Genomic DNA, 21923 nt, shown 5'->3' on the forward strand with positions numbered 1-21923 from the left:
GAACTTTATCCACTTCTAAGCTGCTGCTATACTGAAAATAACAATGATGTCATTTCTAAAGCTTCCCATTGGTTTGAGATTATGCGATGGGCGTTTCCTTTGTAATGACATGCAGGTTTCTTTGACAACCAGCCATATTCCCGCCTCCCGCAATGGCTGATGGGATTAGGTAATGCAGCAATGGAGCAATGTACTCTGGGATTACGTATTGTTTTTGAATATTGTGTTACCCGCTCATTTATGTGTATATTCTCTTGATTTTGTAACAATATCATATATCCCCACCCCATCTCTCCTTTTCCCCATGTGACACACATCAAAAATGTTTGCAAGTAGAGAAAAATACATCGAGTTATGAATAGAGTCTACTATCCTTCCAAAAGCCTCAAAACACTTCCCTCTTAATGAAGACTTCGGTGTACTAAATTATTAATCGTGCTACATTCAATCACAAATCCTGCCGTACCTGTGGAAGATCTCATCGTGCCGTTGTAGTAGTAGCGTACTAACTCCTTATTGATGCTGAGCTGAATAGCTAGGTGTAAAAAGTAGCCTGTCTTCCACGAGTCAATGTTTAAGACTTACAATATTATCTTTGAGGTATGTATAGTTTTTCAGTAGGCTTATATACTATGTCTGGCATGATTGTCATTAGATGATTAATGTGTAATAAACTCTGGTCTGTGGTGAGGTCACACAGATTGCATTATTCAACACATTCTGTTCAACTCTGCTATAAATAAGTCAAGGCCTCAACCACAAGAGGTCCACTCTGAGATGGCAAGCTATGTTCAGATTCTTCACTATACCTCCACTTGGTCTGGTTTCAGATTTCAATATGAACAAATGTTTACACCACTTTGGCCAAATGTTTGTTAGACAGGGGAGTACACAAGGCAACCTAGTTTCATGAATCCTTGTCCTCAAGTTGCATTTTTTTCAAAACAACCATTTGGAGATGTTTTAACACCTTTAATCAGAATGTCCAATAGGAATATTTTGGAAAGCTGCCCTTCTGCACAATATTTGTACCATCCACAAATGGCTTGAACAGCAGCACTCCATTTCAATCCCCCAGACACCGCACAGACATACAAATGTCCACACATAGTGGCATTATGTACTTATGTAATGTGATTATAAACAATTTGCATTATTTTCAATAGGCCTATCTTTCCACCACTTTCCTTTCAGGTTAGGTTTGCTATTAGATTTGAAGCCTCTGACAATAATTAAGCACCTCACAGTGTATTGTATTTCTTCCTGCACCTGTGCTTCTGCCTGTGTTTGGAACTGCGTAGGGGAGATTTACCATCAAACTACTTTTGACTCGGCCGAGCTTCCTGTTTCCCTGGCCACGTTTCCTCTCCCATGGCCTGATGGGTAACCTTTTGATAACATCACTTTCCTCCCTCTGATTTAGCCAGCTGCTTCCATGGATGTCCGTAATCAGAAGTAGGCCCAGTCATAACATGCTGTATTTTGTTTCGAAGGGACAAATCCATTGCCTATGAAAATACACTTTGCCTCACAGCAAAATATGTAGAGAACACTGCATGTGTTGATAACATTGCCTCTTTCTACCACTGCTGTGTACAGGACAGACGAGAGAGGGAGAGATTGGATTTCAAACATTGTCCATAATGTTTGTGAAGGACCATCTGTTTCTTCCTGTCCCCGCTGCTCTGTTTTTCCCCGTCCTTCATCTCCAGGATTGATTACTGTTCCAAACACACAGCTGACAGTGGACTGTTTACCTTGAGACTTTCACAATTCTATAGCATGACAAAGACAGCCTCAGAATACACATTTAGCCGGAAATACACATATGTAATGTAAAGGCATGGAAAATGCATGGAAAATGTGTGTACAACAAGATACATTAGCTTATAGGTCTACTAGCCCACAATTACTTGGTATCGACCCCCCCCCCCCCCCCCCCCCCAAAAGTAATAATTTCAATTCAATTAATGGTAAATTACACGTTCACATGTTTTTATGATCAAAATCATTTCATTTTTCCGTAGCTGGGCAAAGGGGACGTAGTATCGCCGATATCCTTTTTGGACACTGTGACGTTCCGTTGCAAATCAAAGTACACAGCGACAAAAAAAGGGAGGCTGTGCAGCTAATGGTTTTTGTCAGCGGGTAAGGCATAATTACGGTTTAATATTTAGGAGTTAACAAATCTATTTAAATTTTATAAGTGAAAGTAGAGTTTTGTAGTAAATACTGATACCGTTACAGTTTAGAAGACATTTCTCAACATACCATCGCTGTGCGAAAACGCTTGAAAAGGGTAGCTTACTTAGGAAAATACAGAGGATTCAAAACGATATTTGGCAACAACAAATAAAACTATCTCCAAGTAATGAGAAACTCTTCCTCCTATAGTACAGGTGTGCTGCAGGCGTCTTTCTCATGACTGCTGTTGGTTCAGTGGAGAGGTACTACGTCGGGGTGGACGTGGGTACTGCCAGTGTGAGGGCAGCTCTGGTCACCAGGGATGGTCAGGTTAAGGACACGGCAGAGGAACCAATCAGCATCTGGGAGCCCCTCTCAGGTCATTATGTTCAGTCATCCACGGAGATCTGGGCCAGGTGTTGCAGCACTGTCAAAGTAAGAGTTGCCTTAGGGATATTTGTGTATGACTGGCATTGTTTGAGGGAGAGACATATAGGTACTTTATTCATCCTCTTGGGGGAAATTAGGATGTTAAAACAAGCACTACCTATTAACCAATGATGTGGTATAGAATGAGAGTGCCAGTAGGCCTATGCATAATTCAAAAGCTATGATGTAGAGACTACAATACACAATATCAAGTACAAAATCAGTATAAAATAGTATGAACCCCATAAAGACAGGTCAATAAGTGTCCTAAGTGGTTGCCTTGTGTGCATTATAGCTAATTCACAACTGGTAGGTCTAGTATTTACCACAGACATGGTTGTGAATGATGCAACATTTATTTGTGTTGGTTGAAAATGAAATGATAAGTGAAGTATAACTCACCTTTTTTGTTGTCCCATTGTCCCAAAGGAGCTATCTTATCCACATTTCACATATATATTGTGCTGTGTTTAAACCAGAGAGTGACCCAGGGAGTCCGGAGGAGCCAGGTCAGAGGGATTGGTTTTGATGCCACCTGCTCTCTTGTGGTCCTGGACCATAACTTCCAGCCTGTGGCCGTCAACCAAGATGGTTAGTTTGTGAGTCTAGTCTGGAGCAAATAGTTAATGCAGTTTGATCAAGAGGTCACCCTAGGTCTGTCTGTCAAAACATATGTGTTTGTATCTCTCTGGGACTATTGTAAACAACTACACTGTAAATTGGTGATGCATATTTTTATGACAAGCAAACATATTAGGTTTGCACACTTCATTCAAACATGCTCTTTGTAGGTGAGCAGGAAAGGAATGTGGTGATGTGGATGGACCATCGCTCTGCAGAGCAGGCAGCTCGCATAACCAGCTATGGCCACAGGGTCCTGAGGAGGGTGGGAGGGGTCATGTCACCAGAGATGCAACCCCCGAAGCTGCTTTGGCTCAAAGAGGTCAGGGGTCACACTGTGAAGAAGCTTTTATTGTTGCGCTCTGGGCTTCTCCTGTACAGCTGCTGTTCACAGTGCTTTTACTGAATAGTTCAAGTGGATTTAGTAACCCCTATTCCTTGTGCCTGTAATATTGGAATATGATGCACATGTTAACGTCAATATTCTTTCTCAGAATCTGAGAGAGAGCTGCTGGAAGGATGCAGCGCACTTCTTCGACCTTCCCGACTTCTTATCTTGGAAGGCTACAGGATCTTTGACTAGGTGAGCCCTGAGAGAGGGCGGGAGGCTCGGAATGTTATTTGCGGTCGTGTGAAATTGTCTATAGTGATGTCCACTGTGTTTAATGGTTTTGTGAATGACAGTGGAATGTTGCTGGGTCAGGACTGTGTCAGATTAAGTGTGCCTTCGTCTCCAGGTCCTTATGCACTCTGGTGTGTAAGTGGACTTACTGCCCCTCAGACGGATGGGATTCCAGTTTCTGGACAGACATCGGCCTGGAGGACCTGCTGGAAAACAACCATTCCAAAATAGGTCAGTCGGGTCACACCTGAAATCACAACCTCACACGGCTAGTTTTCGTTTCACAATGGGCATCTCTGCATAATCTGTCATTCAGTGAGTCTGGTATGTGTTCCCCTGCATTCAGGCAGCCTGACCTGCTGTCCAGGGAGCCATGTGGGGGAGGGCCTCACCCAGGAGGCTGCAGCTGGTCTGGGGCTGGACAGGGGCACTGCCGTGGGGGCCTCCCTCATAGATGCCCATGCTGGAGGCTTAGGTACTGTGGGGTCACCTGTCCAATTCCAGAAGGTTTGAGCTGAGCCTACCAACCGTTGGTGGTTCACGTTGCCTAACCCTCCACACTCTTTTGGAGTTTGTCCACAAGTCATTCCTGATGTTTGTTTTTATGAGCACAAGCTTTATCCTGTGGCTCCAAATACAGACATCTGCTTTTTGTTCAGAGCGTTAAACTGCTGATGAACTCTGCCCTATGATCTCTGCTGTGACCTCGACTGATCACACAATGTCACCCCAGTCAAAGGTTAAAGCACTCCGTGGTTTAACTGTTGTACGTACCGTGGTGATGTACGCCCTGGAGTCTGTATACCCGTGTCTCTTACCACCCTTTAAACTCAAACCAGCTTGGCAAACATTATTCCAGCACTTAATGTCACTGCTGAATTCCATGTGAAGGTCACAGACCTACTTCAAAGGGTCAGGGTGAAAATGTTTGACGATTAGAACTTGTCTTTCTTCCTGGTATAATTATACACTCCCAGCCTCTCCAGGCACTAGTTAACTTCTCCAAAGGAAAGCAAATACTATTTGGTAATTATTTTAAAATGTGTTTTGTCTTTTCAGGCGTGATTGGTGCAGATGTACGAGGCTTCCGTCTGCCATGTGAGGACCAGCCAATCACATCGCGCATGGCTGTGATCTGTGGAACGTCGTCCTGCCACATGGCGGTCAGTGGTTTTCAACCAAATGGCTCCTTTTGTGCTGCTCAAAAAATGAGTGACTGGGACTTCCTTATGGGTTGCTCTGGTTAATACAGTACCAGAGATATGTCTGCCTTAACACCCAAATGTGAACCCCCCGCTGAGGGTTTAGTCTGAAAACCAGCCAAGCAGTTTGTGGTTAGGATGCCTACACAATGCTACACGGTGCTGAAGTGTCCGTGCCTACCTAATCTCATGCCACCCGGTTTTCCCCCCATTGTTTTATGTTAAAACCTTCAGGATCGGCCATCCTGAACAGGCTCCCTCTTATCTACCAACGTGACGTGTGTCTGGCTTCAGAATACACATCCTTGTGTGTGTTAATCTGTTGATCCCCTTCTCCACACTTCCTGAACATGCTGCTGTCCCCTCTTTCAGATCAGCCAGCAGCCTTTGTTTGTCCCTGGGGTTTGGGGACCCTACCTGTCGGCAATGGTGCCCAAACTGTGGCTTAATGAGGGAGGCCAGAGTGCCACAGGACGACTGGTGAGAGCTATAGTGCATTGAGACTGGGACTGAAGGCAACCTACACCGCAAGCCACAGTGACTGTAGTTGTTTTTTTATCTATCCCCTAGATTGATCATGTCGTGAAGGGCCATGTGGCCTACACCCAGCTAAAGGAGGAGGCAAAAAAAAGGTTGGCTATACCGTATGGGATTTCATACTGAACTTGTGTTAAACAATAGGCCCACATGCCTACAGACTTGGTTTTATCCAATGTTTATACATGGTTTATAAGCTTGCACTAGATGTACTATTTCCTGTGTGGATATGGGTCTAACAGTCAATCATTCTACCATTTTAATTTAATCATTAGCTTATGATGTCATTTGACCCCCTCTCTTGAATGACTATAACTCTTTGCAGGGGGGAGAATGTTTATGCCTACCTGAACTCACACCTGGGCTCCATGGCCAAGGACCAGTCCTCAGTGGACGTGCTGGCCTCCAGCCTGCATGTGTGGCCAGACTTTCATGGGAACAGGTCGCCCCTGGCAGACCCTACTCTGAGGGGCGCGGTGAGGGGGGGAGAGGGCCTGGTGCTCTGACCCAACAAAAACATATCAGGTCCATTTGAGCTGGTGTACGTTTGGGATGATGGAGGACTGTCTGGCTTTGCTTTACAGGTGGTGGGGCTGTCACTCTCCCAAACCCTGGGTGACCTAGCCTTGCTGTATCTTGCTACTGTACAAGCCATTGCTGTGAGTTCACTGTGCTTACTCCATGCCATCTTGTCACGAACGGTGATAGATGGTTATGATTGGTAACTTTGTCATTCTGATAAGCTACATGGCAACACTGGCCTCTTGTCTCTGTACTTTCAGCTTGGCACCAGACATGTCCTTGAGGCCATGAGGAAGGCAGGACATGACATCACAACCCTTTTCCTGTGTGGGGGGTTGAGTAAGAACCCTCTTTTTGTGCAGATTCATGCCAATGCTACAGGTTTGTTAAAGTAAATTTGTAAATTATGAATCCAATTACAACAAATAGATTTTACAGCCTTGTATTGCTTACATACAATGTATTTCCAGGTTTGCCGGTGGTCCTTCCAGCCCAGACTGAAGCAGTGCTTGTGGGGGCAGCAATCCTAGGAGCCTGTGCCTCACAAGATTACAGTTCTATACAAGTAATAACACCAACACACAGACAGATCTCAACAATTCTCTCAAAATGTTGACAACAAAGCAGATAGTTACTGATTCTACACCGCCATCTACTGGAGAGAAACGAGAATGGCGAAGAGATGCACTTCAAGTCCCTCTTGGTGTTTAAAGGAGCTGGTGACTGGAGCCCAGGCTGGTTCACTGACAGAGATGGTTTTCTGTCTGGAAATAGAGCGCTGCCTGGCTAAGGCGCTGTGACATTCCTCCAGCATAGCCCTTAACACAGGGGAACGGCAATCCCTTAAGCCAGATATGCTAAAAATAAGAATTTATTTGGACTAGGTTGCACCTGTCAACTGATTTTGAGTCATAGCTGCCCAGGCAGTTGCCGCTGTCTGATCTTTTGAGCCGGGGTGCGGGTAGCTCCTGAGCGTTCTGGGTTCTGACAGAAAGAGAGACACAGCACTGCTCCTCACAGCAGAGCCCTGCGAGTCAAGGTGCAGAACTGGGTCATCGTCACCGGCAATGCATGTTTTAGTGTTCCAAACAAGAATGGGTTTCATGAATGTGTTTTCTTGTGTGTGTTTTAGGAGGCCATGGAAAATATGGCTAAAGTGGGGAAAGTTGTCCAGCCCTCCAGGGAGCTCCAGAGGTGATAAAGACGTGCATCAAGCCTCCGGCTTTAAATGTGACGTCACATCTTTTTATATATATATATATTGTGTGTACACATCCCTTAACCAGGTCCCATGTTTCTATAATTCATCACGCTCAAGTTAAAGTTGCATATCTAACACAAGGCTTTTCTCAGCTTCTACCAGAGGAAGATGAAGGTGTTCCTGCGTCTCTTCGCCCACCAGAGGGAGTACACAGCCCTCATGACGGAGTGATTACGCTGCCCCATGGCCACCAGCTCCCATCCTCTTCACAGAGCAGACTGCACCTGGCACCAGAGCTGGTACCTCATGGCAGTAGATACACATTGGGAGCACACAATTTGCTCCCCTAAGATATGACGAGTTGCCACTTACTGCAGTCTTCAACATTATCTGTGTGGAAGTGGATGTGAGCAAACATTATTCCACACCGAAAGACAGCCTTGAAAACATTAAGATGGTAGCTGATGTAGACAGAATATTCTGGTAAACAGGTATTACTATGCATTGTTATATGGTTACCATTACTGGATAACCATTCATTACACTCATGGAAGATGATGACTTAAGACAGCATTTCATAGTTTTGTCTGAATGCTTAGTTATGACAAATTGTGTTTGACAATACATCTCTGAATCTGGGTCCTAAGGATGGAAGCCTTTCTCTTAGGGTTTCTCTCTGTGGAAGCCTTTCTCTTACCTTCCAAGTTTAGTAATGAATCTCACCACTCGTTCCCTAACCCTATTTCTCTCTCCTGTCATCTGTCCTCTTATCTGTCGATCGCGCCCCCCGCCCCAGTCTCCAATCACGTCAGCCACCAAGGAATGTTTGTTCCCCGAGTTGTACGGGATCAAAGGCGGTAATCTCTTGTTGGTGTTGTCCCGGTGAGAGAAATGCCAAATCCCACACAGCTGAGTTAACAGCCAACTTCAAACGACGGACCAATTGATATGCAGCGCTTTGTGATGACCTTTACCAGGTGTTACAGTGACCAGGCTTCCTACACATTGATGGAGGCCTGTATTAACACCCAGAACCTCCACTACAAACTCTCTATTCAGGTAGTCAATACTGGCACACTAATAAATAGCCAAACGCTCCGTGACATTTAAGTTTTATTTCATTGATGTTCAGCTTTTCATGAGGCAACAAACTTGTGAAAAAGCCTCTGAGTTAATATCACACATAATCCGTTTGTAATTTCTCAAGTGTTTTGAAGTGGTTTGTCTGTTTAAATACCAGGGGTAATCATGGCATGCCTACCTGACTTCATGACACAGGAACTTTGACATCACCATCTGTGATTAATACTCTCAAATACATTGTAAGGAGCAATCACTTCTTTATCTGTAATGATGGTCCCGTCAGTGACAGTGAGAGGTTTGGGTGCCCCTCATGGCTGGGGTGTGTAGCGCAGGTATTTCTTCCCTGAGGGCAGGTCTTTCTTGTACACCCCGTCAGGAAAGAGAGAGGCAGCCTCGTCCTCTGGGATGTTGGGCAGAACCATCACACGATCTCCAGGCTTTACAGGAGGGTTGGCACAAGAGGTAGAGTCGACAGGGTTTGACGTGAGAATGAACCCTGGTTGATAATGTTCACTGTTGACATTGCAACTTTCAACAAGTACAGGTAGAATTCGAATACTTTTGGTCTTGCTCCTCTTGACAATCCCTAGCGGCCTATATAAATCTATAATAAAATATTCAAACCTATAATAAATACTGTAAGGTCTAACCTATACGTGTGACCAGGAATTTGTGTATACAGTACATGTCACTCGTTTGGAGTTGCAGTATCTGTTATTGTTTTGATGATTACGGTGAAAGACATTAGTTACTATAGTTTCACCTTCCAGTCTGCAGGCGTGGCTACCCGTTTCTGTGCAGTAAGCTGCAGGGAGTCAATCACTCTCAGAATCTCATCAAAGTTGCGTCCAGTTGTCGCTGGGTAAAGTAGGGAGAGCTTCAGTTTCTTGTCTGGACCAATGATAAACACCTGAAAAGCACAGGCCAAATACCCCAAAATGAGACCTGATGAATATAGCCTACTGTATGTGAGTTTGACTGGTAACTCATAATTAACCTCCACATTGAGATTTAGGGCTGTTTTGGTGTCTGAGAAAGATGGCAGACAGAGAGAAAGAGGGGAGACTCACACAGCGGGCTGTGAGGGGCATGCCATCCTTGTCCTTCTCATCAGGGTCCAGCATGCCTAGAGACACTGCCAGCTCCCTCTGACTGTCAGCTATGATAGGGAAGGGGAGGACACAGCCAGGCTCTTCGTTGTTATAAGCCAGGATGTCCTTAAAAGCCATAGTTTCCATTACTGAGACAAGTGTTGAAGATTGCTGGATTATTTTGCTGCAGGGTCCAACCACAATTAACACAAATGACAAAATAGTGTTTGCAGGGCCTCAGTAAACAAGAAAGTTATGTCATCATGTAGATCTAACCATTCAGACTTGCAATTTATTCATAACAAGAAAATGAATGATCAAAAATAATTGGCATTGGCTAGATCTAGGGTAACTCTCGAGCTATTTTTAATTGGTCATGTGTCTTGACAGAAATGGATTTTGGACAGCTTTTATATTATGTAGTCATAACAGGGTTACAGTTGATACCTTGCTCCAGCCACAGTGGTCCTCCACATTGTCGATTGACAGGGCGATCATCTTGACGTTGCGCTTGGTAAACTCACTACTGAGCTTGGCAGCTCGACCCAGCTCTGTGGTGCACACTGGGGTGTAGTCACGGGGGTGGGAGAACAGAATTCCCCAGCTAGGCAGAGAGAGATGAAAGAGAGTATGAGGGAGATTAGCAGGCGCTTGGAGAGGAATGTCAGCATCTCTCGCAGTGGCTCTTGTGTGTCTGTTATAATGCTGTAGGTTTACTCCAGTTGACTAGGTTGCAGGTGGTCCTTAAGAGTCTTAGCAATGTTTGAAAGTTGTCACTTGTCATAACTACAATTAACATAGGCTATACTTGTTTAAACGAACAGAGTCTATAAAGGTGGTGGCGTACATCTCAAAGGACGTGGAATGTGGAGCATGTGGTTACTGCTACAAGTGCTATATCAGCGTTATACTAACTAAAAGCACATCCGATTCAAGTAGCCTACTGTGCTTTCTGCTGGTAGCCTACCATCTATTAATAATACTTAGCCTATTGCTGTGAACAAAATACTAGTTACATATATGGCTTGAGGAGGTCCCAATTAGCGGAAGCGTTTTTAAAATGAGGAATAATTGCATTTATTTATCGGCTGTAGTCAGATTTCGAGAGCAAAACAAATCTCATCACAATAGTAGCCTATTACGATATGAAACCTTACGCCATAGTCCAATCAGTGAGGTAGGCCTGTTGACTGTAAGTAAGCTAGTGTATTAGCAATTGCATAAAAAACAAATGTGAATGTATATCCTAATCGATGCTCCGCTCTACCGTATACAGTAGTAGGCTATTCGCTATTACTCACGAGTCACCCAAGAAGTCATGGAATTGTATTTTGCCGGTAGTTGTTTCGGCGTCGAAATCAGGGAACACATCCCCTAGCAAGAGACCTGGCATGGCTGGCTGTGGCTGCAAACGGTTACCCAGCACGTCAGTGATGACTTGGATGGAGGTGATGAGAGGCGAAGGCAAAATATTAGGCGGGGCAGTGGAAACCCCGGTTAAGAAACGGTTTTTTTTTATTCCGAAAGTTACATTTACATTTTCGCTTCTTGTTAAGCTATGTTATAGTAGCACGAAAAACATTGTTTTTAGAATTTGAATATGCTGCGAATTTAAGTTCATAACTCAATTGTCCGACGAGTGCACTCTATAATACTTTGCCTATTACTTTCCAGCAATGAGTTAAAATGAAGACCAAACTTGTCATGTCAGTTAGTGTCACGTGACTCAATCCGTCTCGCAACAGTTGGCAACATTTTAACTTCATTGTGTCCGGTGCTTGAGTTTTGAGGATGGTGCGAGTTAATACGAGGATATCATTTAATACAAGCCAAATCGAAGAACAAATGAAATAGCCTACATGCTATATTCCACTTTTTCTTTTTTTTTTACCACCCGGGGAATAATGCCGTCGCCCAAGCAAAGGAGGAATAGCAGTCGTAGTGGAAGTATCAGTGGGGCAGCTGTCAATGGAAAATTTGAGTTTGCTACAGTAACACGTTACCGGGTATCAGAGTGCCCGTCCCGCCGCCGAGGCTCCAGTTGCACACATGTCTCCTCAGTAGCACAGACAGAGGATTTTTCTGTAAGCTTGAATCAGTCCATTTTTGTTATCACCTTCAGGTTGTTTTTAGCCATAGACTTGTGGCTGTCAAAGCGGCTGGGTGTGTGCGCCTGTGAGGACTCTTCATGGGGCAGCATACGACCCCTGGTGAGGCTGGTGGAGCTCTCTGGCCATGCCATTCCGTGGTTCATCGGCACCTTTTATTGTTTACTCAGAAGCGAGACCGTCACAGAACAAGAGATGATGCTGAACCTTGTATTAGGTAAGCATAAACCCCATGTCGAGTTTCTGTAGACTATTCAAGCTCATATTTAACACTGAGCACTAAAGGCAAATGTGTGTGATAAATAAAAACTTTCATCCATAAAAAGCAAATTCTCAATCCATAGCCCTTCAACTGGCAAAAATTAGACTAATCACTGAACATACTTTTCTCTTTCTAATTCCTTGTGCTTTAAGAATTATTTTATAATGAGTAGGCTACCATTGCATTGTTATCGAGGTACTGACAGTAGCTATTTGTAATGAATCTCTTATTCTACCAAAGGCCTATGTCATCCAGGGCATGCGGGACAATCCAGGAAATCGCTGAAACAATTATAGAGCCTTTCCCAAATCGGCATTATGATGTCTTTGTAGGGCAGAGCATAATTGGACAAATTCCCAGCATTGCTGTAATTGTCTGATATCACGTTAAATCTGTCCATCGATTGTGTCCTGCGATCAATGACAAGTTTCTTTTTCAGTTGCGGTTCCTCCTTCGAGAGTAGTCAACTCAGCAGCTGTTGCATAGCGGCACCAAGGACGGGGAAAGGATGCATCAGTCGAAAGTTGTTTATCCTTTTAACCTCCCGATAGTCACCTCTGAAAATGGACAGGAAATAAAACGGCTGTTGGTGATTATATGCCAGATGTAGAGCACGTGTCTCTCATGATACTTATTGGATTAGATGCTTTGAGGTACTTGGGAGAGGCCTTCAGTTGGCATATGTTCCAGCAGCAGGATTGAGTTTGAAAAGGTCAAAGGTTAGGATTATCGTGAAGGATAATGGAGTCCTATACTAACACTGATGTTTTGACAAAAACTGACACTCATGAAGGTAACATCCTCTTATCACCTCTCTCTGTGTTTTTCACTCCCTTCCAGCTCTCCTACTGGATCTGGCTCTGGTCAGAATAACAAAGACCTTGTTCCACCGCCGGAGGCCTGTCCAGAACCGCTCCGACATGTTCTCCACCTTCTTTGAGGAGCGTTATTCCTTTCCCTCGGGCCACGCCACACGAGCTGCCATGTGTGCCCGCTTCCTGGCGGCGCAGCTGGTGGGCACAGCCCCCATGCGAGCGCTGGTGCTGGCCTGGGCTGCCATGGTGGGACTGTCCCGGCTGCTGCTCGCCAGGCACTATGTGACAGACGTGAGCTTTGGCCTGGCCATGGGCTACTGCCAGTACAGCCTAGTGGAGAGGTTGTGGGTGTCCTGGGCCTGCCTACAAGACCTCCTGCTTCTGCTGCTGGGGGAGGGACAAGCCGTTGTATAGGGTACTGGTGGATCTTACCAGGTTTCATCAAATGAGGGATGCTATCAAGGTGGAGGCCAGAAAATGCAGAGAAAATTACTTTGTGCCTTCAGCAAAATATTCTTTGAGCTCTTCCAATGTTTTTTTTTGTTTTTTTTAATTGATTATCATTTGTCTATATATGTGTTTGTGTGTTTATAGCTTGTGTGTCCTACATGTCTGTTACATTTTCAAGTGTGAGGTCACAGAGGTTTCACTGCGTTGGTTGGAATGGGATGGTCTATGGGTTTGTAATGTAGAAACACACATGCAATTTTATACCAAAATTGTTCTGGTGTCGCATGCACTTCTACTCTCAGTATAAAAAATTCAAAGGAGATTCATATAAACATGTGTTCACATTTCATTTGTGTGTTTATTCTTTTGCATATCAATCCACATGAGGAGACTGTATGATGTTAATAGAGAAGAGAGAGCAAAAGGATTAAGAGAGTTTGTGCATGTGGATGAAAGTGATATAAACGTTATCTGATCTTCAGTGGTTAAAAAATTATTCCGATGCTTGGCAGTCCAGTGCCCATATACGGTGCCGTGGTATTGTACTGGCTGACAGGGTTTGTGTGTGTGGGAGGGGGTTACCAAACCCTCAACAAAGTTTCCATTCGTTTGCAGCTGCTACCAAGTCTCCTGACTGTCATCATAACTCATCCCCCCTTACAGTGTTGGTCACTCCCAGCCCCAGTGTCATCCCCCCCAATGCTGCCCATCCCTCCAGCCCTTTAGTGGAGAACCTGCCTCTCGCCCACCCGAAGAGTCCCTCTCGGGGGGGGGGGGGGGGGGGGGGAGTTTATGTAACACTGGCCTAAAGAATTATTGTTGGAGGTTAGAGAGCATTTAGCCTTGTCATCTCTGTCAGTACTGCAGTGGGGTTGACTGTATGGGCTTGTGGTACAGCTAAAATACGTGGGCCTATAATAGCTTATAGGTAGTGTATTTACATGACTTGGAACAGATCGAAGTAGTTCTATTGGTCTCTCGAGTGACTTGCAATGTGTTGCACTTGGCAAACCTAACCCACGCAATTATGTGTTTCGGTTCTAGATATTGTATAGGTTTCGCTTTTAATAGTAAAGTCATTCAATTATACACACAATCATGGCCACTTTGTTGTCCTTTAATAGCTTTTATTGAAAGCTCAGTTGATATAATGGTTACTTGTGAACAATAACATAACAGATGACAATTGGTTAAACAAAGAAAGTGGAAATCGACAATAAATCTTAAATTTAAATAAAGAGTAAAACCAGGGGGAGTTCTTTCTAAAACCAAGCACGGCCTCATGGGTAGCTGCTGTATGAGGCAGGGATGAAATTCTTTACCATCATCTTATTTACAGTGAAGTAGAAAAAATATATTTTAGTGAAAGTTAAAAACAAACAGGCCTCAGTGTAATGCTCTCACAGACATACAAATGTAATCTTCTACAGTCCACACATGTTGCTGTACCACCTCTGTTCTCTAGAGGGCACTGGTGCTGCTGGCTCTACCCAGCCTCACGTCATAGGTGATCATGTGGAAGTTGTCCCATGCGTACAGCTTCCTCTGGGCGTGGTTGTAGTCCACCATGCTGTTGTAGCGGTAGCGGTTCCGGAAGGGCACGGCGATGGCTCGACCTTCCCCAGTGGCTGTGTCGAAGACGTGGTTGATGGTGGTGTTGAGCGCCGTGTAGCTAGCCACCGTATACAGACGGCCACACACCATGAAGGCGTTGGCCACCGTGTTCTTCCGGATGTTGGTCTCCCAGGTCTTCCTCACCTCCAGGCTGTCGGGGTCCAGCCTGGACAGCACGATGGCTCCCTTGGCCTTGCTGGTGCTGTAGATGGCCCACAGGCCCTGCTCGTCCACGGCCAGGTCGATGTCGGTGTAGCCCCCCCAGGAGTAGGGGTGCTGGCCATGGAAGCCAGCGTGGGGCAGGTCCAGGCGGGCCGCCAGGCTCTCGGAGGCCAGGTCGTAGCGGAGGAGTGTGCGGCTGCGTCGGCGCTGGTAGTAAAAGGAGCCTCGGTACAGGGTGGCCCCTGTGCTCTCCACGGGCTCCGGTAGGACCAGCACCTTCATGGGGAACCCACGGGCAAATTGTTCCTTGTCCTCGTAGGCGAACAGCTGCCGCACGTCCTTGCCTACGGTATCTATGCGCCATACGGTCTTGTTAGTGTAAGGAGGGACCAGGGCCTCGGGGTCTTGCAGCCACACCCCGTACTTCCCTGTGATGCCGTCAGCCTTTCTGTGCAGCACAGGCTCTCCCACCGAGACCAAATCTCCACAGCCTGGTCACAGGAGAAAACACACATACTTGGCCATTGTATCGAGTGAGGAGATCTCCCGACATGTAGCTACAACTGAATGGGTAAGACTCCTGCACTGTACCTGTGAAGTTCTGAGCTGATTCTGGAATCAGACGGGATGCTGGGACCTCGGTCACCTCAGCCTTCATCTCCTGATAGGAACCGTTGTCGGAGGCTGGGTGAGAGACAGGAGTGAAGAGGGAGGCACAGATTCATTGATCTCAGTAAGAGGTAATTTGCTAAGTATTTGGTTTGTAATTAAGTTAGAGCCTAAGTTACGCTTGGCTGTTTTAAAGTCTATGCAATCCAAGATGTAAAACAATAGCTGGACACTAACTGACATCCCGAGGCATTCTTTACATCTCTCTGACCACATCAAAGCCTCAGTGGACTCCTAGCATGCCATTTATCCTTAAACCTTGTTACTGCATTCCCCAAGCATTCACACGCATGTGACAGAGCTGTAAAACAGCTATCTCCATCGTAAATACCTCCTCACCCAACAAAGCAGCTGACAGAAACAGCTCATTTAGCACAACTCACCAAAAAGATCATCCTTATGTATCTCAATTGAAATAATGAAATTATAATAACCTGTTTAATTTACAGTAAATACATCAGCACACTGGGCATGTATGTGCATGCATCAGAAAATTGCCTCTCTTCCTGACTGTTGAAACTCACCACTGTCTGTTCTCTGGTTGAGTTCTTGCAGGGGGCCACCAGGGGCCTGTGGCTGGTGGCAGGGTCTCTGTCTGAGGGTCTCAGCCTCCAGGCTCATCTCGTCCACCCTCCTCTGGAGCTCCTGTACCTGCCTGTCCAGCTGCTCCTTGTCCTGCAGGAGCTGGTTCTTCTCCCCCGGGGAGCAGGACTCCTGGAGCCCCCCCTCAGCCTCGGCTCCCTCTCCTCCCACCAGCCTGCTCACCAGGGCCTCCAGTAGGGTGAGGCGGGACCTGATGCCCTCCAGCTCTGGGCCCCCATGAACCCCAGGGCAGCTGGCCTCTGCTGGACTGTCCACTGTGAAGGTATACTGGCAGCGGCCGTCGTTGTCGCTGGAGCGTTGCAGGGAGGCTCGATCCTGCCCCTGACTGCACAGCATCAGGCAGGTCTGACACATGGCTACCAGAAGCCACATTCCGGCTGAAGTAGTTCTCTCTCTGGGTGGTTTTCTGGATTGCTGAGTTCTTTCTCTTCTGCCTTTTTCCTCTTCTCTCTATGCTGTGACACACCTAACCCTGGGGTGGATTATTCTTCTACTACTACTGCTGAGCGATCCTATTTATTGTTTTGAATTCATCCTTTTTGTTTATTTGTTTAGTTAGTCTAGCTCTCCCCTTTCCTGGGTCTCTCTGGTCAGTCTCAGATGGTGTCTGAGTTACAACATGCAGAGACAGGGATATTTATACAGTCAAGTGCAAAAGGGGTGGGAGGGAACAAGAGGCAGTAGCACTGCACATCCGAAAAGGGGACATGGCTGGAATGGGGGTGTGAGACCATGTGTTTTGGGGACTTCCATGCAACAGAGTGAATTTAAGAGAGTATGAGTGGAAAACGGACCAAGTTTTATGTTTGTTTTGTTCCTGTCTATGTTTTATTGTGTCTTTATAGCTGTTATGTCTGCTGGTTGTTTTGTCTGGACCACACGTCTTTATTATGTCTGTCTGTCACCTGTTTACGATAACAATCACGGCTACTCTGTTTACTTCCTTTGTAGCCGGTAGTTATATCATTAAACTACTGTGTGATTAACTCTAATTCCAATATCCTTGGGATGTTTGACCTGTATATTAGATGCTCAGGTGCAAATACAATTGGGAGTCAGATGTGTTTGTTTTTTTTACCTGCAATCTTTACCGGAATTCCAGCGGTCCAACTCCACAGCTTGATAGTCTGGTTCACCAGCAGCACACCTGAGGCCACACTGGCACCTAACAGGGTAGGATGTCTGGATCATGGCTAGGAATGAGGGATGTGAGCAACTCTTCCTCCCAAACCCATACTTATCTTAATCCCACTGGGGCCACTATTACAACACGGCAACATCAATCTAGAACAAAGGACTAGGATTTTTGTAATACTTGACTTGGATTGTTTATCCCGTTTGTGTGCAACCCAAACTTCTTATTGCAATGTGATTCCCGTTATGTTGTCAGTCGGTTTAAGTCACCCCTCCTCAGGTCCCCTCCCAGCTGGGCCTGGATCTAGCTTTTTAAGCAGGTGTGTGCAGCGCTCAGTCAGTGTTCCTGACTGGAGAAGGGGGGGCTCACTCCAGTCACATGGCCAAGGCACGTCGATTAAGTAAAAAACAAATAGGAAGTCTGAAGGAGCAGCAGGAGGTCCTGGGGGGGGGGGGGGGGGGGGGTTAAGGACTCTGCCTCTCATCCCTCAGGGAGCAGAGTAATGGTTTTTGCATATTTGTGTTGCGCTGAGCCACGCTTGACTCCAATTCATAACACAGCTTCAGAAATGATTTATCTTTCAAACCCTCCTCCCTCTCCATGTGCACCATTGACATTTTGTTCCACAAGATCAAACCTCCTGGTGTCTCGAATCTTACATTCCACTGCGTCCCCCTGTGCGTTCAACCTCTCAAGCAGGGTTTTCTTACATAACATCAAGGTCCTGACATCCTGTTTTGCTTCATCCCAGCTCATATACTTTGGAGCTCCTACACTGACCCTGGAGATTTGGGCTGGACATACTGTAAAGCAAACATCCCTAGCTGTCAGCTCACCAGTTGACTGTTGAATAAGTGAGCAGCCGGTACCCGGAGTCCATTGAGATACCAGACTTCCCCGTGTATTGCTCAGCATGCTCATTCATGAAGGCTTTTGTGTTCAGTGATATTAGCAAAAACATAGAGTCAGGAAAATGGGCTGTGATTGATTTAGAGGGTGGAGAAGTGGAGTTAAAAGATCTATCCAATAATGTATTAGAATTTCATAGGAACAGTTTACAAGTTAATTCAGAGTTACATAATCACAAAATCAACAGATGCAGTCAAACTACGGATCGAAGGCAGTAAAATGTGGACAAAATACTTGAGCTCCCCAGTGCCTGGAAAATTCCAGTGCGTTGCCAGTAAGTCAGTCTACAGACAAACTAAGGGACTTTTTTTTACATAGGTAAATGAACTCCCCACTCTTATTTGTTATGTTCTGTGTAAAACTAAACATTATTTTATATTCGGGAAATATAAGGATATGTGCAAAATCTGTCATATATTGTGATAGGTTAGTCACAAATCTTGCTTGCTAATGATAGAATATCACAGAATTTATCCACGGAAAGAAATGGAATGTTTACACATTCTGAGCACCCCACACAGTCCACATACTTGCATCCAAAGGTGTGAACATTGTGTAATGGCTAGTTCCATGAGGTGCCAGACCGGTATGTATGATATACAGGGTGAGTCAGACAGTGCAGACAGTTCTGAGCACGCCACACAGGAACTCCCACCCAGCTCATGACCTCTAGCCGCCCACACAGGTACTGGAGCATCAACAACTGAACTCTCTCCAGACATTCTACATAAATTATGTTTGTTACAGTGTATGTTTATATTTATATCTTTAATATATGACTAATTGCAGCTAGTGCTACCATTGTGTGAATTTGCTTTTGTTTGCCATCTATGTGCCAATGTAGATATATAGCCGCAAAAAAAGCAGATTGAAGGAGTCATCAAGTTTCATTCACATTTTGGGAAAAGGTGAACATTGTTTATTGAGTACCCTCAGTGTGAGCAGAAGTCCTTGGCTATCACGGAGATGTTTGCAGAGGGCTAATTGGGCCCTCAGGGAGCAGGAAGAGATGTTTTTTCTCTGTAAAGGATTAAAATCGTCTACTGTCTGCCATGACTCTGTTGTAATCACTGTGGATCGGGCTCTACATGCCCTCCGTACTGTAAGTGTTGTTGAGTCCCTGCCAGCTCAATGCAGGTGTTTCACTTCACAAGCTCTCATTAAAGATGCAGACATGCTCACACGGCACCAGGCCCCTGTACAAACACACCACTGGACACAGTCCCCTTAGTCACTAAAGACATATTCAAAACACACTCACTGTGCTCGAAGATCGTTGCTGGTAAAACCTTGTTACTGAATGTCAGGAGCCATCTAATATCAAGATAATAGTATAGTCTACAGTATATTATTTCTGGCACTCTTTTTCTTAGTCACTTAGTCTGTCTGTGTGCCTGTCTTGTCTTGGCTTCTGCAATCTAAATATATAGTGTTAACATCAAAATAGAAATTCCTTTCCATTGTAATTCCAGTAATATTGTCAGGAATTATCAGCCTTTGGTCATATTACTTTAGAAGTGCAGGTATCATGGAATTCCACTGGCCATAATACTGTACATTTAAAACCCTCAATAAATTCCTACCGTACTACGCCATGCAGCGACACAACTCCATAATTCCACCAGAGACTATGTAGTTGTCTGTGTGTTATGGACGTTTGGCAGTGTACAGTAGATGGATGTGGAGGTGTAATGTGCATGTTACGTAAGAGACAACTGTTTTTACCATTGATGACAGTTTAATAACAGGGTTCCGTCCCTCAGGTGGAGCCGGGCCAGGAATGAGAGGCTTTGCCATCAAAGAAATGAGGGATGAGAGGGGATAGGGAAAGAGATAAGGTACCATAACTCTCTTTCCTAGTGGTAGGCCCAAGTAGTCTTTGGGCCCATGAAGCAGATTCCGAAATATCCTAAATATAATGTGCATTCCACATAACTTGCATATTGATCTGTACATCACCTGGATATTGACAGTGTCACATCTTTTCAGTCACTTAATCATGTCAGCAGACCTGTTGTTCGATATCAGTCATTGGATATCCAGATGTCTCACACACAGTGCAGCAACCGCAGAGTTGAGCTGGCTGGCGTGAGATGTTAGGTGTTGCGGCTCTGATGAGCCCAGCAGACGTTCCAATCCTCTGTCCAAACACAGCGCTGCAGTGAAGCGTGGGTGATGGGTGCCTCAAGAGAATTACGTTCTGGGATAGGAGAGAAATTGAGGAGAACTCCTCTCGCTGGCTTCTCCTTAACCCTTAGCTAAACCCGAGAGCTATCTTCACTCATCAGCGACCAGTGGTTCTTGTCATCTGTCCTGACACACACACACACACACGTGTACATCCTTGGACACACGTGATCTAGCATCTAAACAGTTAGAGTATGTGAACAGGATATCCTATAATTGTGAAACTGCATGAAAGAGCACATGTGGTTTTAGTGCACACAAACATGCATGTCATCAAAAACATTTGCAAACACATCATTGTGTCTGAATAGATACAAGAACAGAGAGGCAATGCACATGACAGGTTATGTCAATTCACCGTTTCATAAAAAGGCCACGGACACACGTTTCTTAGATTATACTTTGACATCTTTACAAAGTTCCAGGCATGGCTTATATATTTCGGAAAAGAACGTTTATCAAGGAAAATAACAGGCAGCAATAAAAAAAGAGCCACAAATAAAAAGTGACTGACTTTTTGAGTGCTGAACGTTCCAATTTAGCGGAGCAAAAGCCAATGAAACCATCCTTTAAAAAGAAAGAAATATCGGCTCAAATCCAAACAGACAAAAGTTAGGGATGAAAACCCCTGATCTGTCCTTCCTGTGGGACGCAGAGCGGTAACTCTGTGTGATGACTGGGACTGTGGCGTGTTCTATGCCATGTGGTTGTTGTTGTTGTAGAACGTACAGAAGGTGAAACCCTGTGAACTTTTGGCTGTTCTGGAGAGCTGTTCATTTACATTTACATTTAGTCATTTAGCAGACGCTCTTATCCAGAGCGACTTACAGTAAGTACAGGGACATTCCCCCCGAGGGAAGTAGGGTGAAGTGCCTTGCCCAAGGACATGTTCACCAAATAAAGGCAAAAAGGTGAGAACGTATCCTTTCCGTTTAACCCTATGATACTCTAAGCCAAGGAATGAAGACACCTATTAGGGTGTCCACAGTGCACAGAGCAGAGGCTGGCTAACTTCGGGTCTAAAAACAGTTCCACCCACAGTTGAACTCACTAGTAAACATTTGACTCAGACCCGAATCCTTTGACTGTTCCAGATACCTCAAGAAATACGATGTGTGTGGTTAGAGTCAGAACCACATCGTACACCATAATCTAAAACAACCCTTCCTTTTAGATCCTCTTGTCCGGAAAATAAGCGTGGGGTTTGTGGTTGACAGAAAGATTTGCTGAACGATTTTTTGATTTCCATTGTTCTGTGTCTGTTTAGAATGTCTATACATTTAATTATTTAATCATCCTTTATTGCAGTGTGCGTGTGTGTGTGTGTGTGGATGAGAAAGCGAGAGAGAGTGAGTGTAACAGAGAAAGAACCCCATGTGGTTGGATCATTGAATAACTAAGACAGACTTCTCTGACAGACTGGCAGGGTCACAGGGTTGAACTTGACACTGCTGGCACTAGTCAGTCAATCAATTAACAACATGCTAATTTAGGAGAGGTTTAAAGATTGATTTGTC

The 21923-nt window shown here is 45.1% G+C and overlaps 4 protein-coding genes across 5 annotated transcripts; 2 read left to right on the plus strand and 2 right to left on the minus strand.

Moving 5' to 3' along the window:
• Positions 1-2113: 2113 nt before the first annotated feature.
• fggy (FGGY carbohydrate kinase domain containing) lies at positions 2114-8416 on the plus strand. Of its 2 annotated transcripts, XM_067252702.1 has the most exons (16): positions 2114-2148; positions 2395-2619; positions 3093-3204; positions 3405-3556; positions 3729-3817; positions 3972-4087; positions 4203-4331; positions 4916-5019; positions 5431-5538; positions 5629-5690; positions 5921-6071; positions 6180-6254; positions 6378-6498; positions 6588-6682; positions 7250-7311; positions 7471-8416. In XM_067252702.1, the coding sequence occupies exons 2-16, from the start codon at positions 2422-2424 to the stop codon at positions 7547-7549; spliced, it is 1653 nt and encodes a 550-aa protein (XP_067108803.1). In that variant the 5' UTR covers positions 2114-2148; positions 2395-2421; the 3' UTR covers positions 7550-8416. The 2 variants fall into 2 exon arrangements, with proteins under 2 accessions (XP_067108803.1, XP_067108804.1); XM_067252703.1 differs by lacking the exons at positions 2114-2148; positions 3405-3556 and having other exon boundaries at positions 2510-2619.
• A 5-nt stretch (positions 8417-8421) lies between these two features.
• Positions 8422-11126, minus strand: LOC136958657 (peroxiredoxin-6-like). Its single transcript, XM_067252706.1, has 5 exons — positions 10794-11126; positions 9940-10096; positions 9472-9618; positions 9165-9311; positions 8422-8838 (listed from the first exon to the last, which is right to left on the minus strand). The coding sequence occupies exons 1-5, from the start codon at positions 10883-10885 to the stop codon at positions 8710-8712; spliced, it is 672 nt and encodes a 223-aa protein (XP_067108807.1). The 5' UTR covers positions 10886-11126; the 3' UTR covers positions 8422-8709.
• A 136-nt stretch (positions 11127-11262) lies between these two features.
• Positions 11263-13474, plus strand: LOC136958655 (polyisoprenoid diphosphate/phosphate phosphohydrolase PLPP6-like). Its single transcript, XM_067252705.1, has 2 exons — positions 11263-11817; positions 12703-13474. The coding sequence occupies exons 1-2, from the start codon at positions 11352-11354 to the stop codon at positions 13089-13091; spliced, it is 855 nt and encodes a 284-aa protein (XP_067108806.1). The 5' UTR covers positions 11263-11351; the 3' UTR covers positions 13092-13474.
• A 714-nt stretch (positions 13475-14188) lies between these two features.
• Positions 14189-16759, minus strand: LOC136958654 (myocilin-like). The gene is made up of 3 exons (XM_067252704.1): positions 16097-16759; positions 15495-15587; positions 14189-15394 (listed from the first exon to the last, which is right to left on the minus strand). Exons 1-3 carry the CDS (start codon positions 16545-16547, stop codon positions 14589-14591), a joined length of 1350 nt encoding a protein of 449 aa, XP_067108805.1. The 5' UTR covers positions 16548-16759; the 3' UTR covers positions 14189-14588.
• Positions 16760-21923: the final 5164 nt, after the last annotated feature.

The sequence above is a fragment of the Osmerus mordax genome, chromosome 16 (genome assembly GCF_038355195.1).
Source record: "Osmerus mordax isolate fOsmMor3 chromosome 16, fOsmMor3.pri, whole genome shotgun sequence".
NCBI classification, from domain to species: domain Eukaryota; kingdom Metazoa; phylum Chordata; class Actinopteri; order Osmeriformes; family Osmeridae; genus Osmerus; species Osmerus mordax.

Excerpts from the sequence above, each read along its gene's own strand:
- fggy (XM_067252702.1), top strand. The coding sequence starts at position 2,422 with ATGACTGCTGTTGGTTCAGTGGAGAGGTACTACGTCGGGGTGGACGTG. Across the intron at positions 3,205-3,404 it reads TGTGGCCGTCAACCAAGATG|GTGAGCAGGAAAGGAATGTG; the intron begins GTTAGTTTGTGA and ends TGCTCTTTGTAG. Across the intron at positions 3,818-3,971 it reads GCTACAGGATCTTTGACTAG|GTCCTTATGCACTCTGGTGT; the intron begins GTGAGCCCTGAG and ends CTTCGTCTCCAG.
- LOC136958654 (XM_067252704.1), bottom strand. The coding sequence starts at position 16,547 with ATGTGGCTTCTGGTAGCCATGTGTCAGACCTGCCTGATGCTGTGCAGT. Across the intron at positions 15,588-16,096 it reads CAACCAGAGAACAGACAGTG|CCTCCGACAACGGTTCCTAT; the intron begins GTGAGTTTCAAC and ends TCTCTCACCCAG. Across the intron at positions 15,395-15,494 it reads ATCAGCTCAGAACTTCACAG|GCTGTGGAGATTTGGTCTCG; the intron begins GTACAGTGCAGG and ends TCCTGTGACCAG.
- LOC136958655 (XM_067252705.1), top strand. The coding sequence starts at position 11,352 with ATGCTATATTCCACTTTTTCTTTTTTTTTTACCACCCGGGGAATAATG. Across the intron at positions 11,818-12,702 it reads GATGCTGAACCTTGTATTAG|CTCTCCTACTGGATCTGGCT; the intron begins GTAAGCATAAAC and ends ACTCCCTTCCAG.
- LOC136958657 (XM_067252706.1), bottom strand. The coding sequence starts at position 10,885 with ATGCCAGGTCTCTTGCTAGGGGATGTGTTCCCTGATTTCGACGCCGAA. Across the intron at positions 9,619-9,939 it reads ACCACTGTGGCTGGAGCAAG|GACATCCTGGCTTATAACAA; the intron begins GTATCAACTGTA and ends ATGGCTTTTAAG. Across the intron at positions 8,839-9,164 it reads CCACGCCTGCAGACTGGAAG|CCTGGAGATCGTGTGATGGT; the intron begins GTGAAACTATAG and ends CCTCCTGTAAAG.